This window comes from Anas platyrhynchos, chromosome 12, assembly GCF_047663525.1.
Source record: "Anas platyrhynchos isolate ZD024472 breed Pekin duck chromosome 12, IASCAAS_PekinDuck_T2T, whole genome shotgun sequence".
Lineage (NCBI taxonomy): Eukaryota > Metazoa > Chordata > Aves > Anseriformes > Anatidae > Anas > Anas platyrhynchos.
Window position 1 is genome coordinate 4,912,299 of NC_092598.1, and position 26,603 is coordinate 4,938,901.

The following is a 26,603-nucleotide window of genomic DNA, read 5'->3' on the forward strand; positions in this document are numbered from 1 at the left end:
GATGAGCTGCCGTAACCTCCCAAATGAAATTGAGCAGCTTGTTAATGGCTCGTATTATCAACAAGCTACAGCAGAAAGGAAGGCAGAAAAGCATCATTATCCAGGAGGAACTGCCAGGGCACCCTACGAACCCAAATGCTCTGCTAGAAAAAAACTCAGAAAAACCTTTCTAAGTGCAAGCTCAGATATAGCATCTCTTATTACACCGCATCTAACCCTCCCATTTTGTAACCGATACGAGAACCCCTTTTCCAATGCAATCATTAGAAATTTCTAATGACGTCGCTCAGTAATTGATGCTGGCTGGATGCCAAAGGCACCTGGCTGGGCACAGAGATGCCTACTGCAAAGCGAGACAGACCACATGCATCACTTTAACAGCAGATCGATCATCTGCTAGCTAGCTGCAATTCTTTTTCTCAGAAAAAACAGATGTAACACAACCCAACCTTTTTTTTTTTTTTTTTTTAAGAGGGATCATTCCCCTAAGGAGCCTTTTCACGGAAATCCGAAATACTCTCCCCATTTAGGAGAGTGCTGTAGTTGATCCCCCAGAAGGGAGAGCCCTGGGGAGCAGCAGGTTATGGCTGGCAGCGGGAACCCATGTCCAACTATTGCCTGCTGCAAAACGCCTTCGTCTCACCACAGCCAATGCTCTCCTCCTTTGGGCAAAGTCTCAGTTCTTCCTCCAGCATCACCGGGGTATTTCTGTTTATTCAGGATCCAGAAAAGCTTTTTAAGGTCCCTGAGGTGTCAGGACTGCTTGTCCTGCTGCAGAGGACAATCCACATGTGGCAGTAAGTACCCAAGGGGAAAAGCACTCAAACAGACCGATAGCTTCACCATGGTGTTGCATTATTTCAGAGGGAAAAGCTGAAGTCACAGCTTATGCTCTTTATTAAGGGCCATCCTTCAAGCACTTCTTACCTTGGCTGGGAACACACTCCAAAATGCCGGTGTTTCTCCATGTCCTAAGGTCTGTTTTGTGGAGTAGGACAGAAATATGGATAGATATAGGAGAATACGAACCAGGTAACATAGGCAATGAAAGTGGCTCTTGAAACCAGTTCCAGCAGCTCTTCTAAGTGGGGCCTGATTGGATTTTGTGCTGGCACCCAGCCCACACACCGGAGCGCTTTACCACGGACAGAGAGCAAATCACAAGCGCAGCACCCCACTGGGACACTGCCCTGCAAAGCGCCTCAACACACAGAAACCCCTCCACAGCCTGGAAATGCCCCAACCTCTCCAGTACTGCCTACATTAGGGCAGCAATGAGCACATGTGGCTCCTGATGACACCATCCTTGGGCAAGCTGTTGTCCTCCGGCTCCAGCTCTGCCTCCTACAGCATCCCCAACTCACCAGGCCGGTGAAAGTTTCCTTCAAAGAAAGCACAAAGCACGCAGCTAAAAGATAGTCACTTACAGTTTATTTTTGCCTGAAATTATTTCACATCTCTTTGTACACAGCTACAGAACAGTAGTAGTAAACCATTGGTAAAAGCAACAGTGCTAAGGAAAATGTTGGCATAATTTTTCTTCCTTTTTATTTTTTTTTTCTTCTTTCTTCCCATACTGTATCTGCATACAGTTTGGGATTTGAAGGGGAAAAAAAAACCTGGCACACTACATGAGTTAAGACTCAATTTCCATTTCATTTATTTAAAAAATGAAAAAAAAAAGAAAAAAAGAACATGATTTGGGTAGGGGTTGTCTACATAGCAACAAAGTTTAAAAACAAAAACAAAAACAAAGCTTGGCTTCCATTGAATAAGATTAAATATATATATATTTATATATAAAAAATTACATTGGCTGTATGTGAAACCTTGAGGTGCTGAAGAATAAAATAAAGGTGTTAAAACAGAGGAAAAACTTGTTTTTGTTTTTTTCTTTTTAAATAAGCAGCTCTGTACAATGAAGGCTCATTATGAAAAAAAAAAAAAGTCAACAGCATAGTTATAAAAGAAACCACAATTTTTAAAAAATCATCTTCTAAGCAATTGTGGAAGAAAATTTGAAAAAACGTAGCAGTCACATTTACAGACAGGTCAGAGCTATCAGATCAGCGACAAGGCTATGTTTGCAGCCTCCCCAGAGGAACATGCAGAACAATGCGTGCACAGAACAGGTAGGGGGAGGGAGGGAAGGGAGGAGAAGAGGAAAAGGCAAAAAAAAAAAAAAAAAAGGTAAAAAAAAAAAGCTTATGCACAAAATGGAGGGAGAGCTTTTTTTTCACTTTTTGAAATATCGGACGTAAACAGAAAACAACAGAGGCAATTTGTAAAATCGACAGCTTTGTTATTACCCCTTGGCAAAATAAGTGACAAATTTTCCCTATCACCCATGGTTAAATCTGATGTGGTTTAAAAGACTTAAAGAAAGTTTTCCAGACTTCGGAAGGAAATCTCATTTTTATTAATCCCTGCAACCCCTCCCCCAACAACCATACCTATGATAGATATTTTCCTTCCTATTTAATAACATCTGAGGCATTTTGAAATCAAAAAGACAAGCGATGAATGTGGTGACAGAGAGGGAGTATAATACAGTCTGCATTACTAAAAGGCAATTCTTTGAGGACATTTCCTTTAAAAAAAATAATAATAACAACAAGACAGCAAACTAGTTTATACAGTACTATACGCAAAAAAGGGTAAAAGAATTAACAATTCATAAATAAAAGACAGGTCCCAGACCTGTTATTTGTGAACCATTTTCTTAAATAGGTGCATTATGTAAATCTTATGTACAACAAAATTACTTTGCATAACAACTGAGAGGACACAGGGTGAGGGGGGGTGAAAATCAGATCGCTTTTGGTTTTCTTCTCTTGAGATTTTTGTAAGTTTGATTTTCTGGAGCAAAACTGGTCAAAGAGGAGTTCGGACTGTGCCAGCCAAGGAAACCCAGGTAAATAATGACAAATGAATATATTTTTTTTCTCCACACGGCATAAAACACAAAGGCAAAGAAAATCCACAAAGGTGTTTTTTTTCCTCTTTATATTCCCCTTGCTGCTACAAAGTCCTCTTTTTTCCTCTTTTATCTTTTTTTTTTTTTTTTTTTTAATTCTCTCCTTTTCAATTTAAATTACGTTGATTCCGAAATCACAAAGCTGCAAGAATTCGGCCAGGTCCAGGCTTTCCCTGTCCCCTGACACACACAATTCCTCCACCTCATACCACGACTCCTACCACCAAGTCCCAGCACTCACTGCTCTACAGGTATTAGCCAAAAGTTATTTTTTTCCGGTTTGTTTTTCTTTGTTTGTTTTAAAAATCTTTTCCTTCCTGTCAGAAGCAAAAGAGAGAGTTGGAGGCAGGGAGAGTTCACCACGCTTCGGTGTAGCGAACATCCACTTCTTTCAGGTTGGGCAGTTTAGCCTGCGTGGGGAGGGAGAAAAAAGAATTAATTACATGCTTTCAGGACATAGGCTCTGTTACAACTGACAAAAACCATGATCAGATCCCAGCCTTTTTTTTTCTACAAAGGCTTATCAAAAGGTGTTTGTCAAGCTGCAGTCGTGACGGCAACAGACTCAAACTGCAGCAGCCTTCACGCTATGGCATTGCCTGATTTCTCCTTCCATTTATTAAACAAGTTTAGAGAGTGCTAGCAACTTCTGGTGCCTTTGTGGTTTCAGTTCCACAAACTCCAACACATTTGGACTCATTGTTCCCAAGTTATCCTACATGAAACAGGTGGCAATCAACTTTTTGTTCTATTCCTACTTGTCGGTCCCATTTTCATGCTCTCTGACCATACTCATACAGCTAATTCTCCAAACCCGAACACATTTAATTAGGCTGGGGCATAATTGGGAAGTTGAAAGTTTCTAGGAGTCGTTATTACCTCACTCCTTGATTTATGTGCACGCATATTTTGATAAGAGCTAGTCATAATCCTACAGACACTGCCAGCAAATAATTTTTCAGTTAGGCAATAATGACTTCAGTAGTGGGTGTTTATTTATTGTCTGGTTCAGCCCGCCTGGTACATATGTGGGTGTCTGTGTGTGTGCAAGCGTGTTTAGTGGGGTGGGAGCAGGAGTGAGGAGGAAATGGCATCACTGCCTTGTGCCCCGAATGCTGCTGCAGACTGAGGGGAGAAGAAGGGGAGATTTGTATCAAAAACAAATTCTTTGAAGGCTGAGGTGTTCTCAACAGACCTATAACCACGCGCCCCAGGGTGAGAAACTACTCCCCTCCCTTTGAACATGCACGTTGCTCTAAAAAATAGCCACTACGATTCATCTTGATGAAAGAGGTGAGAAGGGAAAATGTGACGCGTGTCTTTCTCAGCTTTTTTAATCCTGTGCAATCAACACGACTTTGCTCATCGCCAGTTCTGCTGTCTGCCCTGGCAAGTCACTCTCTTGTGTTGCTGCTGAGGACTGTTCATGCAACACCGGAACAGAGGGAACCGGTTTGGAAAATGTGAGCTTCAGCCTCAAGTTAGTGGCAAAAGGGCTCGGAAGCAGGCGTAGGACTGGAGGATCCTTTCAATACACTCGATTTCAGAGCCCTGGGCCAAATGCAGCATTGACCTTGATTGTCTGTGAGTGCTTGAGGCCTGATACAAGCTCCATTGTGTGAACCCATCTGCAAGCCAGCTGTTAATTCCAAGGACGACTTCTTTGCATATACAATTGTGACACAAGTTTTGAAAACTTGATCTTGAAAAATCTCTGCTAGCAGCATTGCAACTGAGTCCCTGGGGGAGGCCTGGCTCCACAGCCAGAACTGAAGATATACATTTGCAGTGAATTTTGAAAGCAGAGCAGTTTCAGGACTTGCCACGAGTTTGAAACTCAACCCAAGGTTGTGACCTTTTTGAGTAAACCTGGCACGATCTAAGGTTTCAACACACGACAACATAATGTAGAGTTTCATCTTAAGCACATAGGTTTACAAGGTAAGACTCTGGGGGGAGATGTGACTCACACAACACCAGAGTGGTGAAGAAAAAGTCCATGTGAAGTCGCACAAGCCAACACATCTCAGTCAGTCTTTGTCTGAAACCACCTGGGGCCATTCCCCTCCCACAGCTCCGTTCTCATTCTTTACCATTTTGCTGAAGTGGCTGTAAATTCACAGTACAAATGGTAACACCAGGCATCTTACATATCAAGCTCAAGGGAACTGGGCATTTGTGCAGGTGTTTCTGTTTAAAGCACAGTTCTAGTCCAAGAGGTGTCAAGATAAACTTGCACCTTTCCCAATGCCCTTAATTCTTCCTTTGCGTCATGAACCAAATCTCTGTAATGCTGTTCATCCACATTACTTCTGGTCCTGCTAACGGTACAAGACATGGCTTTGGAGGTGTGCTCTAGATTCTCCCTGTTTGTGCATCCTCATGGGTAGCAACCACTATGCTCCTATTCATGAAACCTTCACCGCTGATAGCTCCAGCAAAAAAAGGACCTGACTTCATTTCTGATTCCACCTCATGCTCATCCACTCAATAGACTAAACACTTCCTGAGTCCATCAGAGCCAACAACCTCAGAAAGATGCATCAGCCATTATCCTCCTAAAATAATCCACATCTCTTCAGGTGACTGTCACGTTACTCACACTGCAGGGCCAGTGCTCTCTGCACTGGGCACTACCACTGTGCATTTGCTAAATTTGCAGACCCTCTTGGGCCAGCTAGTTTTCTCATCTTTAACAGGTGTTAACTCAGAAATACCTTGAGATCTTCGTAGGTATCTGCTGAAAGTTTGGTGCTGTTCATATTTAAACTACACAGGCTCTTCATGGCTAAAAGAGAAAACACACATACACACATATTTAGGATCATGCTGCGTTTTCTTGAAATATCAGGCTCATGGTAGGCTAAAGCATAAACAAGACATGACTATGTGCTGCAGTCTCAGGAAAAAGCTGAATAGTGTAAAATATAGAGCTACAAATGCATAAACAGCTGTTTGGGCCCTCATCCAGGAAAAAGTCCCTATTTAGGAAGGGCCATTAAGCATATGCTTAAGTCCACTGACTTCAAAGGAGTTCAGGCAACTTCTCATAATCAGTTTCCTGCACATTATTCTGAGCAATGCTTGTTCTCAGTGCTTTGCTTGTTGTATGCAGGGGGCATGCTGAACCAGCAGCCCTTCTCCCCCTGACCTATTTCCATTTTGGGCTCCAGCACTTAGCAGAATAGTTTCCTAAGAGGAGCTGTAACTACTGGCCTGTCTGGCATGTCTGTGTAAGATCAAGCCTGTTAAAGGAGCCCTTTAAACCCAACAGACGAGGTTTATAATACTCTGTTGGATGTAGGAAGAGGCTCATTGTGGCACATCACGCAGTGCTCAGTGCAGAGGGGAATCCTGAATGCTGCTTACATGGCCCTACACTCCCTTGCCCTACTTAGCTCTGATATGAAACCAAATGAGAACGGCCAGAGTTTAGCCTCCTCAAAAAGAAGGAGCAAGACATGCCAGAAAATATGGAACCTGCTGCACACAGCTGCTTATCTCACTAAAAAGCTGCTATGTGGCTCTGCAATCTTCCCCTCCATCACCACAAGCACAGGCTCCTGCGCAGAGCAGGGAGTGAGAAAAAGGCTGGGAAGTCCCAGGGTGATGGGTCACGATGTGAGATTGAGACAAATGACACCGGTACAGTTAGAGGCAAGAGGGAGAGTACAGTCTGGGACAAAACATAATTAAAAAAAAATAAAAAGAATGCTTGAAGCATTACGGCAGGCTCAGGTGGCAGCCAAACTCGAGTCAGACTCGAGCAGGCAAGAAGGAGGACGGTTTAAATCTCAGCACAACTATTGCCTGTCCTACGTCACTGTGGTAGCCAAGAATGAAATCTGCTGTGTGAACCATGTGAATTCCTCCAAACCCACACCGTTACCCTCCATAGCTCGAGTTGGTCACTTACAGCTAAGCGCCAGCAGCCCGGCGTCCGTGACGGGCGTCTCGCACAGGTTGAGCACTTGCAGCATCGTGAGGTGTTCCGACAGAAGCCGCAGCCCCGCATCCCCGAACTGTGGGGGCAAGCAAAGCTGCCTTCACAAAAGTGCACGAACAGCACTGTGCAAACAGCGCACGTTTAGGACAGGGCTTGCAGGTTGTAAATAATTTTGTGGGTTTGAGTACAGGTCTCCTTACTCACTACCCAGCGTTTATCCACAGGCCACCAGTTAATGAGAACAGCGCCTTTGATGTCTGCACTGCGTATGAGGGCTCCCACCCAGGCTATACAAGATGGCTATGGCAGTCTCAGCCAGCTCCCAACCACATCACAAAAAGCACACAATGCAAGTGGTATTAATTAGCTATTTTGGTCGCAAGAACAATGTACTATTGATTGGTAATTGTTCTATTGACCCTCTTCATTTCTGCTGTTTCTAAATTCTGGATTAATGGAAACCAGGATATCACAAAATAAAATGGAATCTAAACTTTTTTCTTTTTTTTTTTTTTTTTAATAATACAAAAAGCAGTCTCTTTGTCTAGTGAAAATAAATTGATTTTGATCAAAAAGCATCAGAGTTTTCAGATCCAGAAGTTACACTGCTAGGACAAATCCACAGGAGATAGAATCTGCTTGCTAGTTTCCAGACTATCTACTTCTTATTCCCCAAACAAAAAGAGGAAAATTTCTGGGATACAAAAATAGTTGGAAGAAAAACAAGACAAGATATTTACATGACATTTTAGTGAAAAAAGTACTGCTTCTTGTGGTTGTGCTGGGAACTATCATATTTTTAGTGAGCACTACGAATAGGTGCTAACAGAAAATAAAGAAAAAACTCTTCAGTGGAGAACCTCAGAGACCAAAACCAGCAGGCAAACGTAGAAGAAAAAATTTACTTTAAAAGCTCTTTCAATTAACTGCTGAATGATTTATTCAGTTAAGTTGGCCTCGTTTTGCTTACAAAATAACCGCATTCTCATTATAGTTTCCTTATACGTATTCATTATCTTAGTTTATTTTGATGCTGTTTTTAAAGAAATTCTGGTTGACGAGCACTCAAAGCAATTCACTACCTACATACACTGCAGTGACTGTGTGTTTCGCTTGACCAGTTAAGCTGCACAGTGTCTTTTCTTTGTCCTAAAGGGGTGAAAGCATAAGCTCTTCTCAGATGAACAGTGGCACATGTACTGTAAAGTACCCAGCATCAACAATGCCTAACTGGAACTTCCAACCCAAGCTAAATGCCATCCTTCTTAAATTAAAAAAGAAAATCAGTTCCCAAGATGAACGAGACCATAGAAAGGCCCTGTAAAAATAGCATGCCGACAAGCTCATTCTATGCAAGCCTTTTCACACATTCTTCTCATGCTGACGTAACATGAAATTTCAGAATTAGTCAGCATGGGTTCCTGCTCTGAGTTTCAGTCTGCAAAGCACTTACCTGAGTTGACCACAGGTTCAGCTGCTTGAGTGAAGGCAGTTTAATGAGGTGCTCGGCACAAGCACTTGTTACATTGGTAAAGGCCAGGCTGAGATTTTCCAAATTTCCAAAAGATCCCGAGCTTAGCAAGCGGGCCAGGTCTGCATCCTGCAAGCAAACACCAGATTGATAAGCAAGATTATCAACTCCTCAGGCTGCAATCATCTGCAGTGGTGTCACTGATACTGCTAACCAGCAAGGGTTGCACAATTCTACCACTTGTTTACAGTAACAGAGAACCACACAGAGAAGTTTCTGTTTGTTGGCAAGCAGCTGAGCTCTTGTGGCAGCATTGCTTCACACACCCTGGGAAAAACGCATCCAGACAGTAGAACACGAATTTTCTTTCCTTGTGTATCCTTATGAGACACCAAGGCTTCAGTTTCAAAGCTCATGGTGAAGATGGGCCGTTTAACTTAATGCAGATTTCACAGCAAATTCTAGATCCAAAAGGTGCTCAGACCTGTTACCCATTTCAGTGAAGTTACTCTGGGTTTTCACTGCTCTTATCTGCAACAGTGACGGGTTTCTTTCAGACACCAGTGTGTAAGATCTAGAACTGCAAATTGTGAAGTCTGCTTTTTTAATGCAAAATCTGGTCCCCGAATCTATGTTTAGATTCAACTGTGCATTCCAAATCTGTGCACCAGTATAGATCTGACAGCCTGCTGCTTGCACTGGGTTTGGAAACTGGCGTGCAGACCCAAGAGCAGAAATGTGCCCTTGCTTGTGTAAACTCCAGTCATGTTGACAGAGTGGAAGGGCTCCCCTCTTGACCTACCAAAACCACTGTGCTACGTGGTAAACATTTATCAAGTGTTTAAAGACTTAAAGTGTTCAATATGGAAAGACAAAGCTTATTTTTCTATTAACGAGATTAACTTACTGTGGACTTGGATGGCAGTGTTAACCTTGTGGGACCACCTTTTCTTTGCTGTAAGAGAGAAGATATTTTGGTCAAAGAGGTTGCCATTCTACATTTCAGACCAACTGAAGTAGAGGGAGCTTTTCACCAGAACAAACCCTACTCCAATTTCAAAGCTCCCAGCCAGCCCTTCCACCTCTTCCCTGCTTTTTCTGCATTGACTGGTTTATTTTCTGAGCGTGCTAGATGCAGGCCTGTTGCTACCCAGGGGACTGCCACTAACCACAGCTAGCAGTCTCCGTGCCATGGGTCAGCATTTCGTCTGACTCGGCCAGCCTTTATTCCCTTACTTTCACTTTAAAGGAAGCAGCCTTAAAATGCTGGGCTCCGAGAGCAAAGGGGGATGTGACCGTGCAGCTGATAAAATCATTTGATTGACTTTAAAAAGGCATGTTCTTTTCAGGCAGTGAGCAAGAGGATTGTAGAAGAGAAATGTAAATGTGGAAAGGAGAAGAGGAAGACTGTAGGTATGTCTGCAGAGGTGAAAAAGTGCTAATGAGAGCAGATTTATCTTCAAGCTATAGACCCTGTCTTTAAAATCAGGAAAAATTCATTTTCTCATGGGCTCTGCAATCCAGACCTAAAGAACACTTCGGTGAAATGTGTATGTCTAAGCATTAAGAAATGCTGGCCGGCCCCAGAACCATTTGCTACTCATATGTCAAAAGGTGGCAGAATTTGACAAGCTGACTTACAAGATTTTAAGGCAGCAAGATTTCACCTTTATTCTTCCATGCAGATTCTAAGCAGGTTATTGAATATCACTCAGAAACATAGTATGGGATTAGACCCATCAGTGAATATCATGCAGCATATACATTCACAGCAAGATCCTTTAAATACTGCTCCCATCCTGTTGTTAGCCAGGAATTTCACACCCTGCTTGTCTTTCTTTTGTACCTCCATTTCTGGAGAGTACAGACCACAATGTGCTATGGCAATACTGCATGCAGGGTGACATACCAGCTCTTTTAACTCCCTCTGCCTGTCACACAGCTGTTCATACATTCTCTTTCCCACGTCTGTGCTTTCCAGGGTAGAGATGATCTGGAGCTGCGTGTCATTATTATCGATGATGTTGTATTCCAGCATCAAACACAAAATCTAGCAACAGAATGAAAGAAGAATGGTCACTGCAGTGCTTAAATTACTTTTTTTTTTTTCCAAATATCCTAATTATCATAGGCATGCTAGTTTAAATTACCAGGTAAGTTTTTAGAGCATGCATTATACAGGCTAGCTTAGAGGATCTTAGCAACATTTACTGACTTCCCAACACAAGAAACACATTTTTTATTGGTAAAGAATGAACTCTAATCTCTGAAAGTCACCCTATCTATCCTGTCTTCCATTAGCGCTCATTCCTTCTGACTGAGAGGTGCAATTACTTTGCATCAGTCCTGGAAGATGGCTTCATGCCACAGCCCTCATCAGAGCAGGTACAATTGATCCAGTATTTCCCAGGTACTGGCGGGACTGCAGAGTGGCAGACTCGGGGTATTATGCATGAGCAGCAGAGCCGTGCAGCCAGCCAAGTGCTGGATTTTCCGTCCCTAAGTGCTGGGCTTTCTGTGCAAGCAGAACTTAAGTGAGGTGCACCCGGTCTATGAGGCAGATGGGGAAAGAATGAGGGGAAGGATGCTGGAAGCTGGCTGCTGCAGCCAGGACACCCTCCAGCTCATGGGGAACACACCTGACTCGCCCCAGGAGCAAGGCAGACTCCGGGAGACGACACCAGTGGGACACAACCTGCCCCCTCCATGCTGCCCTTCATTTTCAGCTACATTATCATATCAATGAAATTACGGAGGGAATAAAAACTTTGCATTTTCATTTCATTTTATAATGAAAAAAATCAAGTAACATTATATTGCAAAAATTGCAACTCCTTCCACCTATTTAATCACCCTCTGTTTCTCTTTAAAATGTAAGACGGCGTTTATCAAGAAACTTCTCTGAAGAAACCCAGAAAAATAATATTTGCTATTAATGCAAGAAAAATAACCTATCCTAAGCACTAAAAAAATGCATTTTAATACAAGCAAATATTTTTTATAAATGTACTTTCACAGCACTGCTGATTTTGCAAGTGGCAAGGCAAGCATTAAGCATTGAGTCATGGAAAGGTCTCACTGCCTTGCACCCTGACCCCTCGGTACAGCCTGTACATTCATTGCCATTTATTTCCCACCACAGTCTCTCCAACTGAATTACAGCAAACAATCTCTCGGTCCAAAAATTCTTGCAGCCACCTCTCATGTAATTCACACTCTTGTCTGCAGAGCAACAATATTTCATTCCACTTAATCAAGGGGAACACAACTACCCGCTACTGGTGTTTGATATGACGCAGACCTGAACTCAGCTTCTCTGGTTCCACTAGATCTAATTCTGGGAAAGGCAGTGTGAAACTCAATCTGAGTGCTGCTCGTAAACCCGTATGACTATGTATGCTTAGGGCTTACCTCTACCATCGTCTGGTTACCCCTCAAAGCCAGCAGCATGCAAGGTCCTAATTTATTTTCAGCCAGTGAAAGCAGGAATTTCTTTGTTTTATAGCAGGATCCCATTAAAATATGAACCTATTTGAGAAACAAAGAGCTAAAATTAGAGACGTGAGCCTAAGAAAAACATGCATTTAGAAGAGACAATGTTACATAGTCAAACAAATTTAAGTATTCGCAACAAACCTAAAGAAAACGAGGCCTTTGTTACTATTATGGCTGCAGCCTCCTGGTAGCTTTGTTACTGATTGGAAGTGACTTTTTGAACAAGGCCAAAAAGCATGTCTTTCCTTTCACTTTGCCCTGAAAGGGGCAATGTCTTTCATTTCAGGGAAAAGTGAAAGGAAAGATGTGCTTCTCCTAAAACTCCCTTGAGTCCTCTAGCTGTCAAATGTCCTGCAGACACTCTCCCAGCTCCAGAAAGCACTGGATGGTATCACACTATGACACCTATGGCACGAATGCACTTGTACAAATCAAATATGAGTCTCTTCTCACAAAAAAGGTTGGCAATATCCTTTCCCATTTAAATGTCCCAGATTTAACTGCAGAGAATTTCGGGTTCCTAGCCAAAAATCTTATTTTATGGCCCAGGCTGATCCACCAGCTTGCTGGCAGAGCACTATGTGACAATTTGTAGTTTTTAGTCACCTAAGCAGTAAGAGATCCACCATGCAGACTCTAAACCAGTATCACCCTACAATACGCTTGTAAATATGTTCCCTGGTCCTCAGTATTGCATGGGATATGCTCAATAGTGCTGAAAATATCATACCCATTCCATGACGGGGTCAATTCTATAGAGATCATGTGCTACCATGCAATTCTTTTTCCTTGTGGCTTTGCTGCCAGCAAGGCCTTTAGAATACAAAATCTTTGTTTCTTAAGTATCCACCTGCTCAGATGACCTTTAAAAAGGTGAGCTTCAAGCCAAATGAGATTTTATTTCATACAGTTATCATTATTAAGCTTTTTCGGAGGTTTTCTTGAGAGATGGAAAATATTGATGCTAAGACAAATTTAAGACCCATCTTAGAACAAGATGTTTTTCAAACTTTATGGTTAGCCATTAGCAGCTCTTTAAGTATTTATGGACATCCCTGCAAAGGGCACAAGAGTACTGCATATTCATGTATGTTAGCATTGCACTTTTTCATACACCTCATCTCCTGATGCTCATAAATATCATGGACCACAAAAGCTCTTGGGAGAAAGTATTTTGTTTTGTAGACATTTTCTTTCCAAATACAAAAAGACACAGAAGCGGTGAAGACACACGAACCCTTTTGTGAACAGTCTTTGTCCATTCTATTTCACAGATATTGGATCAATCTCAGTTTAAGTTAAGAGTACAGACATGCATGTTCTACAGGTCCCAAAACGTTCAGCATACAGGAGATGCATGAAGCATACATCCCCATGAAAGCCACTTCACTGTATGCCAACAGCCAACATCAACATGTTTTTCCCCTAGCCAAGAGAAGGAAGTAGACATTCCCATTTTATTTGATACATGGAGAATTAAGACACAGTGAGACCTATGTGACTTGATCCAGGTGGTACAGGAAAACATTGCCAGCATCAGGGATTCAAATCTGTTATTTTCTTTCTAGTCCTTCTACGAGTTAAAAGCCAAAGTTCAAAAAAGAAAAGTTAACCAAATTCTGACTGCAAGCAATGGGTTTGGCACCTTAAATTTAGGTTTCCCAGTGAATACTTGTGGCTTACAGAACCATGAATTAGATATTTTTTTTGGAAAAAAAACCATGTAAAGCTTCTTATCTCCAGCTATGCATTACCTACTTACTGAAGAGAAGTTACTAAACTCACATTATTGCAGACACGTACCATACTGGCAAACAGCTCTCCGTCATCATCACACGCCACTCCTCCAGGGCTGTAGAGCTGGAACCAGCCGTCTTTGCCAGCCCGCACACTCAGCAAACATGAGTGGACCTGCCAAAAGAGAAGACATTGGGAAGGTTACAGTTTCTGCCAATAACCACCAGTGTCTCCCACACTGGACGAACAGAGGTAACAGCAAAACTGGGGGCTGCTGGAAGTTTCATGGTTAATACCCCAATTGACACATCAGCAAGTCTTTACTCGCAAAATCCATTTTTTGTGTTATAAAGGAGGAGGGAAATTATATCACTGCTAACTGCATGTCATTTTTCATTCCCTGTACAGAAATCAAACACAAAATGGCTCTAATCTAGAACAGTTCTTTTCACTTGAGAAAAAAAAAAAAAAAAAAAAAAAAAAAAAAGAAAGAAAAGAAAAAACAGCAAAAGAAGAAGAAAAAAAAAACCTCAAATTTCAGAGCTTCTGCTGTTTTCCCCCTGTCCTCTCAGCATGTGTCTATACTTCTGACATGATCTGAATACGAAATGCAGAGGCTGATGGCTTGCTCATTCCAATCACGAAAAACTCTTATTAGTCTTGCTGTAACAAGACTTGACCAGAGTCTGGGTGAAAGAAGCCAACACAGAAAATGCAACAGGGACACATAAGGTAGAAGATGCACAGAAGAACTGGCATCACTGTAGAGATAACTATATCTAGTCCTACATCTTAACAGAGGAGTCACCATTAAGCTTTTTTTTTTCCTCTTTTTTTTTTTCCTCACTGAATAGACACAGACATTCTGATTTAATTTTTGAGGAGGTCAGAGGGGAGGTAAAGTCCATGCCCCCTTACTTGGGGACATAATGATAGTGACAGATGAAATCCTGGTGCCATTCTGAAAAATAAAGCCTTTCTTATCAGCAAGGGTGACTATTGCTCACAAAGGCTGAAACAATGAAAACCATGAGCTCCGGGCAATGATGACAACACAAGCTCCTCACCGACAGTTCGGGGGAGCTTTCTCCTCTTTATGCTGGCACAAAAATATGAATGTGGATGAGAGGTCCCCTCTGAGTCAGCCAGAGCTGATTATGTTAAACACATTACATGTACAGCTATGAAGCAGTCAGCCACCATGAGGCTATGCTACAGCTATGTACTCGTTCCAGTAACGTACCTCCTACCCCCTTTCTCCTGCTAATTTATGAGAATTACGGTCATTTGCACAAAATGTAACTGAAACACAGTTAAATAAACCCTGCTTTTTTGTAAGCTGCATGGATCCATGGATTTTGCTTCCCTTCTTTTCATATGGAAGACAAAAAGCTAGGAGAGAATCAAGAAACTGGGGAAATCTTGCTGGTTGCAGTTTACTGAAGAATAAGGACATCAACTGAGCTCAGACAAGGTCACAACACATAAGGGAAGGAACCATTGATACTAAAACAGTATATCCTGAGTGGCTACTAACCCCTCTGAGACTCAAGAACAGCAAAACTACACTGTGTTTTGAAACAAACTGCTTAAGGAAGGATCAAGCATACTCGCAATCCCTCCAATTAATGCTCTGTGAAAATGGGCACTGAACTCACTTCTTGTCTCGGGTCTTCTGCAAATCTCTGAATCACGTATTTCAGCTCCCTAAAACAAAAAAAAAGAAAAGAAAAAAAAGAAATGTAAAAGGACAAGAAAAAGCAGCTGCTGGTTGCAGTATTCACACAAGTGTCACAGTTCTCTTGGATTACACTTTAAACGATGTACTCTAAAGAGAAACAAGTTGAACTGCTTCCACAGGAAGGAAATAGGAGGTCTAAAAGTGATTACCAAGGACACAGTCTATTCAAAACAGTCTAGAAAAGCTTTCAGAGATGTGCAGCGACAAACTGGTTTGTAAATTCTGTCAGCATCTAGTGCCTTTGGTCCTTGGGCTCCTGCTGTCGCAGTAAATTACAAAGAAAACTACATCTTTATATTGTTAACAGAACATGCTCACAGCCCCACACAGATAAAAAACCTTAGAGACACCATATTGAATAATGCATCACTGCTGTTATTGACTAGTACAAGTATTTTAAGTAATCACTCCCCTTAACGAAACAAACAAGCACCAACTTACTTTGTGAATTTCTCATGTGCAAGCGCCCTGAAATTCAAAACAAAATATCATGAGGATTTGTGAGGAGGAAAGGGGAAAAAGAAATAAAGAAGAAAAAAAAAAACACTTTTCATTTCTTTCCAGATAATAAGAGGATTTGCTAAGCAACTGCAGCACACAAGACAAAAAGAATAATCTTTCCAGAAAAGATCAGGTAAAGTCTCCTTCATTAACCTAGGGGGAAAAAATGAAGAAAAAATAGCACTTGGATTGAATCTTGTGGCTCTTCCTGCATTCTGCCTTAAACAAGCATCCAAGGCTAACATCAGTGGGAGCTTCGGGGTCAGAAGAAACCAAGTGAGAGACTAACAATGCAGCTATATAATTATGAACAGAATTTTGGTTACCTCCAACAGCCAGGTGAATTCTTTAATTGCAATGCAATCAAAGTATGCTCAAACCTAATTAATATCATACATCAGCAAAGCAATTAATGGTCATTCTGTGAAGTGACTTGCATCATGGTACGGCTTACACCTCCCCCAGGACTCGAGTTTGACTTAGGTAAATGATGCCTCTGTTGCCTATTCCCAAGCTCTTGCTGTAGCCCAGGTAACCTGGCACAGAGGATTAGACCTCTGTGATTCAAGACACCAGGTCATTAGGGGATGTGATAAGCTAGCAAATTGTACAATTATAGGTTGTAATGTTTGTCCGTGGAGGTCTGCATTTTATAAACACTACTGCTCATTAATAGGTTTCCGAGGGAGCCTGGCAGATCCGTAGGGTAGCTTCTTCATTTAATGCAAAATACAAACGATACGAGTCTCTGTGACGCCAGTGAAGCATCCTCCTCCACTAAATCTCTCACTTTACTCTCCTCCTCACCAGCTTCCCTTCCTTTTATGTCTGCCTGTCTCTAGTGAACCACTTTTCTCTTTTAGACCATCTTAGAGAAGTGGGGAAGGAAGATGAAGGTGAGGAAGACTTTGGGTGCCTCTATCTGTAAAAGTCAACTCTGAATCCCACCTCAATAACTGGGGGCACAAAGCCACTATTACAGTCAGGTTTTACCTGACCTTGTTTCACCATAAAACAACATTAACAAGAATTATCAGTAAATACTAAGACAGGGCAAACTTACTCCTTGGGAAACGGGATAGGTTGAAGCAAGCTGGCCAGGGCTGGTCTCCAGTCATCATAGTCTGACCTGAAAGAGGAACATTTTATTAACAGGAGAGCATGCACAGAGTATGGTTTGTCAACAGCTAGTTCGAGGAGTCAAAAGCTTTTTACTGCAGGCATCAACAACTCTTTTGCTTTATTGAGATACTCCAAAGAGCTACGGTGACATTTCCCGTTCCATTTTCAGCACATTCTCCACAGGGACACAATAAATCTGGTATTTACAATGAGAGGCCTTCTTTATGTCAACTTAAAGACATTTGCTGTTTATGAAACCTGTTGACATTTAATCACTAAGTAATACTTTCATCTAGGTTGGTACAGCAATTACCAGGCCATTGCTATTTACAGCTCTATTCTGCATTTAATTGGAATTTATTTTCCTTTGCTAGAAGGCATCGGTCTAGTTGTAGAAAGAAAGATAAGCCCCCATTTTTGACCCACACCTAACAAATACAATTCCACAGGCTGATTTAGAAAATAATTGCGCGGCATCCATCTGACACTTTTTTTTGGTGTACCTTGCTTAACTTTTCCAGAGATTGCCGTGCACATTCACAATCCATTCACAAATCTCTGAATTATGAGTGGAAGAGGACAGATGAGGATACCACTGCAGAGAGCTCAGCGTACCCTGCGAGAGGTGGCTCCTCTCAGTTGTGTTCGCTGCCAGTTGATGCCCTGTTCTATTCTCTGCTCTCAATATACGGCACTGCCCTCCTAGGAGGAGCCACCAGAAGGGGATGTTCACATGAACTAGGGTAAAGAGAACATCCTTTAGCAGCTTTGCAGCCTGCATGGGTCGCTGCAAAGCACCCCGGAGTGCATTGTCTTGATCTGCCTGCACGTCGTGGCTGCTCCAGCGCCTGCAGCACGGCTGGTCCGGCTCCTCATGTAGGAAAGACACCTCAGATGTGGCCACCCTGCTCCTTCAAACGAGCTCAGCCAGCCAGCAATCAGTTAGCACTAATTAACCGCAGTAACAACACACTGCACAGCAGGCACAACCATCATAAGTTGAGTGAAGCAAAGAACAGTGAGGAGAAGTGAATCCAGCAAGTCAGCACCAGAACCGGGAACAGAACCCAGCAAGATGGTGTGAAACACTTTGGGGTGTCTGTACAAGACAATGTGTAGGATCCTACAGTCTCCTTTTACTGCTGTTACCCTTTGGATTTTAGTTTCAAAAGCTGGATTATTGGCTGCAGCTTACTGCAAACTTGGCACACAAGTCTGATGTTTCGTTAGGAAGGAACGAAGCGTAATGTTCCCAAACGGACAGCACTACTGATAGCATTAGAAACAGGCAACATATGCACAGGAACTGTTCCAAAATGATGCATTTTTTGCAAAGACAAGGTTCTAAATGGATGCATTTCCAGAAGTCTCACCCACTTTCTGAACCACGTAAGAGAGTGGTTTCCATAAACTGGGAGAGGTTAACACACACCATGTGGGACAGCTCACCAGGGCATGCTCATGGACACAATGAAACTGGGTGTGCCTGAGCAGAGTATTCTTAAGAAGCAGTTAAAAAAAAATTAATTAATAATTATCATTTAACAATCCATCAGAGAAGTAATTATGACTTGCCGAAAAGTGGTATGACTCCAGGTTACAAAAATATCTCAATAACCAATATAACTCAATATAATATCTCAAAGTAACCAACCCACAAGAACTAGGAGCTGGTAGTAGCTTAGGATATTAAAAAACAGATGAATGCTGTACAAAATCCATGGGATGGGTTAGTAGCTCTTCTTCAACACTACTGTGCAGAAGTCCCAAGTTCAATGTGGACGCTTTGATTTCCCATGCCATATGCAGCTACGTGCCTTTCGGTAGGTACTTCAGCAAACAGCCCTGCCCTCTTCACAGGTGTGTTACCAGACAATCCTAGCATGTACTTTCCCAGCTGTTTCCTTCCTGAAACTCCCCTGCCAACAGGCCAAGAACCACAACACCGTGTTGAGTTCAGGGAGATGTCTCTTCCCCCACCTGCACTGATTAAACAACCACAAAAGAGCTCAGTCAGGTACGAGGCTGGAGCGTAAAGGCAGGCAGGCTGGCAACGGAGGATGTACAGGCCAGGCAAAAACCTCAGCGTTGGTTCTCCTCAAAACATAAAGCAACTAACATTTGAGAGTCTTGGCTTTGCCCCCTGATGAATATACCTTATTGATTTTCCTCTCCTTTTCTTTAGCATTTGAGGCACAAAACATATCATGTGTCAAGCTACAGTAACACAAAAAAGAAACTTCATGCCCATGCCATTCATTTTAAAAGCCATTGAGCCGAATTTTTGCCTCCATCAAAAACTGTGTTCTGTTTGGCAAGTGCAAGAACATAGTTCACAGTTTGTGCAAATGGTCTCTAGGTTCAGCTGAACACTGAGCTCATGCATGGACCTCAGCGCCTGCCTCCGTGTCCTCAAATAGCCGAGGAACCTAATGAGCACAATCTTTGTTATTATTGTTATTATCATTATGCACATACTTTGGAAATTCTTCCTAAACTAGTGCCTGATTTTACTTTAAAAACTACAGGTTTTTGTTGCTCGATGCAGCAGAAATAACTTCAAGAGCAGAATTTAGAGCAGAGAGACCCAAATGTCGAAAGGCTGAGTGAGAAAACTGAAAGGTGCTCAAGGTGTTTCGCATCACGTGAGATAAAGCAGTCACAAATCTTCCCTAGCAGAGCCTTAAAAGCTGAAACCCACTTCGAGGCTTAGTTCCCGCAACATCTCAGGTTAAGTGTTACACCACCAAAATTCCTCCTTGAGCAATCTGGAGAGTTGTGATTAGTAATAATGTGAACCAATCAATTTTTCATGGCTGCTCTTCAAAGGAAATTGCAATGGGAAGAAAAAAAAGCTGCTTTGTAATAGCCCAGCACCAAGCAAAACACTGCAGAGAGAATTGGACTGATGAAAGCTGGGGGTTATGTGCTGCAGCCATTTGTGAAGCAAGGTCTGCGAGAGGGCAGCAAAAACAGATCATCGCCTCTTTTCCTGGGAGGAGAAGAGAGAAAGAAAGCTGTCTCCTATGAAATATATAGAGCTCGGTCACATGAGTGGGACCTGAACATAAGATCTACGCAACCTGTAATCCCTTCAATCTGCGCTAGGAAACATGAAACAAACATAGCACAAGAATAAAACTAAACTACTTATTAAAAGCCTACGGTGTTTCTCCTCCTCCCACCTCTTCCCTTTTCAACAACACTTTCTTTCTGTCTGCGCTCATCTCATCTGCGCTCTTCTTTCATTTCAGACGGCTGCCTCTTTTTTTTTTTTTTTTTTTGCTTCGTTCAGAGCTCGTGCACGAGCTGGGAGCACCTGAAGCAGGCAGAGAGAGGCAGAGGGATCAGCTCTGGCTGCAGGTAACCAGGAGCCTGACAACGTGGCTGTGCTTGTCGTGGCCACCACCTCAGCCAGCCGTAGTATCGCAAAAATAATCCCCCCTCCGCAGTGGATTTGCCTTTGGGCCACGGTTGCTGTTGGCCCGTCCACATAATACATTTTCCTACCCAAGGATCACCTTTCACCAAAATGAAAACCTGCCCATATGTCATGTGCGGCACAAACAATCCAAAACATATTAGCAGCCCAGGGCAACCCTGATAAACACGACACAAGAGAATCCACTGGGGATATGCAGAGCATGCCCCTGACCTATTGGGGAATGCAGGGAAGGCAGGGGAAGCTCCGGTGGACGCTGGCGTTTGGAAAGCTGTTGGTCTTATCGCCGAGAGACCGCAAGCCCCAAACCCTCTTTGTTTTTAGAGCGTAATAAAGAAGCAACGAGCAACTGCTCAGAAATAGCTCATTTCTCCAGACCAAGCGGCTTGACAAGATCAAACATCTTTTAGGCAACTCCACCAGATAATACAAAGATGACCAAGTCCCCTGACTTGGGGTTTTGAAAGAAGCAAATTTAGTACCATCGATTCCCTAATGCACGGTGACATTAACATGCAAGTAAGGAGTTGGACAGTGCTGAGCAGCTCTCAGATCCTCTAATTCAATCTGATGAACAGAAAGATTTCAATTAATTCAGCGCATTTTCTACGCACCAATTTCAGCCTTGTAGCATTCAGGAGGCACTGGCTGGCATGAATAACCCTAACAGAGTCCAGGATGCATTAGGGAATATTGACACAGAAGTTTGATCCACTCCTGAGCACAGGACAAAAATATCATGTTCTGCTGTTCTGTCTCTCCTCTCAAATCTGCCCAGACATCTTAAAGTGGACATCTGCCAACATCTTAAAATCTACGACTTTCTGTTTTCCTTTCATATGCAATAGTTCTGTTTTGTTGCTCAACTACAGTAGAAAAAGGGTCAGAGATATTCTTGGTGCTTTGGAAATGACCACGCAGATGAATTTTCTAACCTGCACATTTAGCCTTCTGTGCAAGGAGGGAGTCTTACAGTGATCATTAAATGATCGCTGCTATGCTTTAATCGATATTAGAAGCTTTTTATTCACAAGTATGTATTGTGTAGGAGTTAGGTGAACAATAAAATGTCCTCTGCTGAAGATAACTGTTAAGAACTCATATTTGCTAGACTTTCAATAATTAAAATCTGCCTAAATAAATTACTCCCTGCTGCCCTAAGTTAATTATGTAAAAAAGATATCATTGTTGGTGACTCTTGTTTTGATGATGATATTGAGTCAGACACCTAAAAGAACAATTAAATTCAATGCTAAGCAACTTATTTATGTTTGGCTTACCACTGATATTAATAAGAACATTATTTTAGTGACTGCCTGCTGAGAGCTCAGCTCCTGGATAGCTGTTGTTTTTATAATGAATGTTTTCTTCCTATTGGCATGAACTCCGATTCTCTTTATTCACATTCTCCATTTTTCAAAGTACAGTAACAGTATTTAGAGCATCAGAAAGACTTTGTTCAAGAAGAGCTTAAGCATGCTAACAGTGCGCATCACAACAGGATTATCTGGCATTTTTGTCAGTAATACTAGCCCTTCTACAGTGCTTTTCCAACACTGGTTGTTTATTAAAACATCTTTCAGCATCTTTACTTACATTTACAAGTAAGGCAAATGAGGCACAAAAAGAGGCAACTTGTCTTAAGATCTCCCAGTATGCCATTGGCAGGATCAGAAGCAGAACTAATTTCTGCAGCAATGCTTTTGGGAGCCAAAAAAAAAAATCAGGGAGTAAACAGGAAAAGAAGTGAACCCAATTCAGTGGAGCTACAACAATATATACCAGCTATGGCTCTGCCTTAGAAACTGTCCTATATTTTCATAGGTTGTGATTTCTAAAGCTGGGTGTGGACTTTGGCAAGGCAATCCAAGGGAAGTTGCACCAATTGTGTAGTATCACTGTTCCTGCACAGTATGAGTCTTGTGGGCTTTGCCCTTCAGAATTACCAGTGTACAATCTGAAAAAGGGCACAAAGCTGTTCTGCCCTACAACCTGTGCAACAGCAATAACAGATTCCCATATTCACTTTTGCTGTTGAAGAACTTGATTTAAAATTTAAAAAAAGAAAGCAAACATCAAAAAAAGTTATTTTAAAGTATGGAGTGAACTAAGAAATAATTTCTTTGTGCAAGAACTAATATGGAAATGGAGACCTGGCATATCAAACTTATAAAGTTTAGGGAGACTGTGAGGAAGAACATGCCCGTTTGTGAATTTGTTTATAAGTGTGTGTCAGCTGCATGATGAAACCAAAACCGTCAATGCTTAATGAGTCAGCACCCAAGCCAGCATCAGGACTGAGAGAGTTCATAGTGTTTATGGAAAACATCTAGAGTCAAGGGGACAGGAATAAATACACCACATGTTTAATGCAGCACCTGGGTGCATGAAGACTTAGAAGCCATCAGATAAAGCAAAGCCAGATACTGTGCTATTCTAATGCAAACATTTTTTTAAGGGGAGAGGAGGCTAGGCAAGGGGAAAAAAATCATCCTTCAGCAACTTCCCACTCAAGAATGTAATAGGAACAGTATCTTGGATTCACTTACACTGCCTCCAATTCTGGGTGTGTATGAATGTATTTGCAAGACAGCACAGGAGTGAGTAAAGGAATTATGTTGAAATTGGCATTATATACTCTGAAAACACTGAAAACACGGGGAAAAACTTTCACAAAATCCTCCATCATGGCACTTCAAGCAGTTCCTAGAGAGTGAATACTCAAGCTGGCATTTGACTTCAGCATGGCAAATGCTCACAGTTCAAAGAGGAGGCCAAATTTAACCCACTATCGTGTAATCTAAAAAATATCAACTATCACTTCATTAAGCATTACATTGTTTAATAGTCATTAGTTTGCCCACAGACATATGCAACCCAGTAACAGAGCTAGCTGTCAAAGGCCACAAAACTGTTTCGGGTTGGTTTACTACACTTCATTAACACACGGTTCTATTACAAGCTTCTATCCTGCAGTCCACCTTTTGTGTTACCCCTTCACTTCATTTATTTATCCAGGAGACAAAGAAGCTTTCCCCAAAGAATTTCTTATTCTACATTCCTCTTGGAGATATTCAGAGGATCTACCTCCCAGGAAACCGTGGAGCCATCATATGCTAAAGGTTGTCTGAGCACTGGTTCATTAATCCAGGTTTGCTGTATGAAAGCAATCAGTCAACAGAGGATCCATTGTAACTGAAGTAAATCTGAGCAAGTCCTAAACCTTCTACAGACATTTGCAGGGAGAACACTTAAGTGAAAGGCACTGGCCTCATCTACCTCCTGCTGAAGCCAGGGGAGCAGTGCTGCCTACCACTGCACCAGCAACAGACCTGTCTTTTCTAGCTTTGTCTCAGGCAATCCCAAGAGCTCTTGGGAGACAAATAGATTTTTTTATTTTTTTTCCAGTGGCTAAGAACAAAAGAGAAACCACTGGCAACAATATCCTGTCTTCTGTAATACGCCCGAGGCTCACTGTACAAATCAGCTTTCCCTTTTCATCTTCCTAAAGCTATTTATAGTACGTATTGGCAGTGCCAGATGTCTCTTTCAGAGGCTGGCCTCCAGTGCTGGAGATGGATTTATAACCGTGTGCTTGCTGGTCACAGATGTTTGACGACACCAGGCCTGTGGGAAAAGCCCCCCCCCATCGTTAGGATGACATTGTTCAAAGAGCTGTTTAACACAGTTACTCACAGCATCTTGAGTATTTCAACATAGCAGCCGAGGATCCTGTCTGCCTGGGCGCTGAGCTCGATGCTCATGGTGCTGCAGGTGGGACTGACCATCAAGCAGTCGATCAGGTTGGGCTCGCTGTCATTGCCCACGTTGGCTGTCATCTTCTGGTTAGCCGTGTTGTTGCGCTCCACTTCCACGTGGATCTCGTTCGAAGTGACGATGACTGGTTTGAGCCGCGATTCAGTCAAGGTGGCCTCTTGAGAGACCAGGTCGGGACTCGTGTGAAGAAGGCGGAGGGGGAGATTAGGCTTTCGGTCACATTGCTGCTGGCAGCCATTCCGAATTTCCTTCAGGCTTGGCGAATTGTCTCGGCTGAATTTTAAAAATAAACAAATAATTTCAATAACCAGACATAACAGCAGAAAGCAGGAGGGAGAGGGCAACGCTGAGAAACCAACATCTGTTGCAATTTCCCACCACGTTTCACCCCAGCCCACCGATTGCTTTCTCCCAGGTAATCAGATTATTGAAATCAATTAAAAATATTAAAAGGCACTGATAGGACTGTTCTGTAGCCCCTACTCTGCAAACATTTCAGCTTTTCATTAGTCTAATTGACACGCCAGTTTAGTACAAAGGTGAACTTTCCCATCCAAGTTGTGCAAAGCTGTAACAGGATCCATGCCCAAGTATGTATCTGGCTACAGTACATGCCCAGACATTTGTCTGCAGCCCTCGCGTCTGGAATTTCTGTTGGACACTAAGCAGCCCCCGTCCGTGCTCTACCATGAGGAAAGTCAGATAGCCATAAACAAACAGGAAACATAACAGAAGGGAACCCTCGGTGTCTACTGGAAACTGGCTCGTGTGTCAGGAACTGCGGCATCTATTTTGTGGTAGGTCAGGAATCAGATTTTCCATGATAATGGAGACAGCATCATGAAACCAGCCCAGGTTCAAAGCTATAGATACATGGGGATCTCCACACAACCCCCTTCTTCGGGATCTTACCCTTCCCTTTGCTTTAGGTGTAACACCTACTTCATAAGCCAGAAAGGGAGTAAAACTGAGGCTGCTTTAGGTAGTGTTTAGCTTCTAGAGGCTGTTGTGGAGCACTCTCACCTTCTGCTCTTCTAAAGAGCAAAACTCTCATCTTCTGCTATTCTATAAGGCCAGCTACAGCTGCAGCCTGCCTCAGAGGAACATCTCAATAGTGGCCAAGGTCTGCACACAGCTGGCTGCTGCGCTGCATCCCCAAAGTTCCTGCAGTTTGCAGCACTTCAGCTCTGGAAGCACTGAGCTCCTGTGGCACCTGCACTGCCATTGTTCAAGCACAGGAGCTAAAGCTGTGCAGTGATGACATGCCAGCCTCACTGCCATGGAGCATGCCACAGTGAGTCCAAGTGAATGGGGATTCAGCATCTTCTTGTCCTCAGATTTCCAAACATGCAAAGCATAACAAATTCAGTCACATACCTACAAAAACACGCATGTGACCGTACAGAACACCCACATGTAACGCTAGCAATGGGTGGAGCAAGAATGAAGACATGCTCTTGCATACCCACACCCATGCTCATGCCGATCTTGTTTACAGCCTGAATGAAAAATCTTTGACGCCACGAGTTTGGGAGTAACATGTGGTGAACTAAGAATTCATACTGACCTGTTGATAAATTCCTCATAACATGAATAAATGGCTGCTAAACAGACAGCCACGAGATTTGGCAGGACTCTGGGATGGGGACATTGTCCAGTCGGACCATGCATGCTGAAAAACAAAAGCCAAGACAACGTCACTGCAATGAAGATTTCTGTGGGCAAAAACAGTCAGACAGAACAGGGTGCCAGAACTGGATAGACAGCCTCGGGGAATCTTCAGACAGGCCATAACAGAGTGTTTTAACCCTGTAAATCCCTTCCAAATAGTCCTACTTCAGAAGAAGGCTGAGCTGTGTCCTCACTTTACATGATGTAGTACCCCTGAAAGCTCACATGTGATCATTGCAGGGTCTGAAGTTGATGGGAATCTCTCTGTAGAGGCTCTGAGTCTCAGTGCATAAAAGGCATGTACACACAGATGTGTCCATTCACCTCCAGGATGAAACACAGAAATCCCCAGACATATTTAAGAATAAGCTAAAAAAAACCCTTCAGCAACATCTCCTCATGGCCACCTCTCACTTATTTGCTGTTTGCCAGTACCAAAAAGCACCAGCTACTCTACCAGCTAACTACAGACTTGAGCAGGGCTGGGAGAAGTAATGTAAGGAAGTGTGCACACAGGACTGAAAAACACACTGTAAAACTGAATGTAACCAACCTGTGGATAAACTTCTTCACCACCTCCATTCCAGCATTCAGCTCATTCAAAGCCAGAATGTACTCCTGAGTAAACAGACGCAACCGAGGGCATTTCCCAAAATCCTGTCCAAAAAGGAGAGACTCAGTGAAGACGGTGAAACATGCCTGCAATGTACATTGAAACTGTGG

At 42.6% G+C, this 26,603-nt stretch overlaps 1 protein-coding gene across 3 annotated transcripts in view; it reads right to left on the reverse strand.

Annotated features, from left to right (window-relative positions):
- Nucleotides 1-1,409: 1,409 nt before the first annotated feature.
- CMIP (c-Maf inducing protein) overlaps nt 1,410-26,603 on the reverse strand; it is a 128,403-nt gene continuing 103,209 nt past the window's right edge. For all 3 annotated transcript variants that reach the window (XM_027466765.3, XM_072043727.1, XM_072043726.1), the window contains exons 8-21: nt 26,434-26,537; nt 25,777-25,881; nt 24,129-24,482; nt 16,932-16,997; nt 15,809-15,835; nt 15,285-15,333; nt 13,693-13,800; nt 11,806-11,922; nt 10,304-10,444; nt 9,302-9,349; nt 8,377-8,523; nt 6,894-6,999; nt 5,695-5,765; nt 1,410-3,387 (exon numbers count right to left, since the gene is read on the reverse strand). In XM_027466765.3, the coding sequence (XP_027322566.2) occupies nt 3,334-3,387; nt 5,695-5,765; nt 6,894-6,999; nt 8,377-8,523; nt 9,302-9,349; nt 10,304-10,444; nt 11,806-11,922; nt 13,693-13,800; nt 15,285-15,333; nt 15,809-15,835; nt 16,932-16,997; nt 24,129-24,482; nt 25,777-25,881; nt 26,434-26,537 (1,497 nt within the window). In that variant the 3' untranslated portion in view covers nt 1,410-3,333. The remainder of the gene's footprint in view (nt 3,388-5,694; nt 5,766-6,893; nt 7,000-8,376; nt 8,524-9,301; nt 9,350-10,303; nt 10,445-11,805; nt 11,923-13,692; nt 13,801-15,284; nt 15,334-15,808; nt 15,836-16,931; nt 16,998-24,128; nt 24,483-25,776; nt 25,882-26,433; nt 26,538-26,603) is intronic.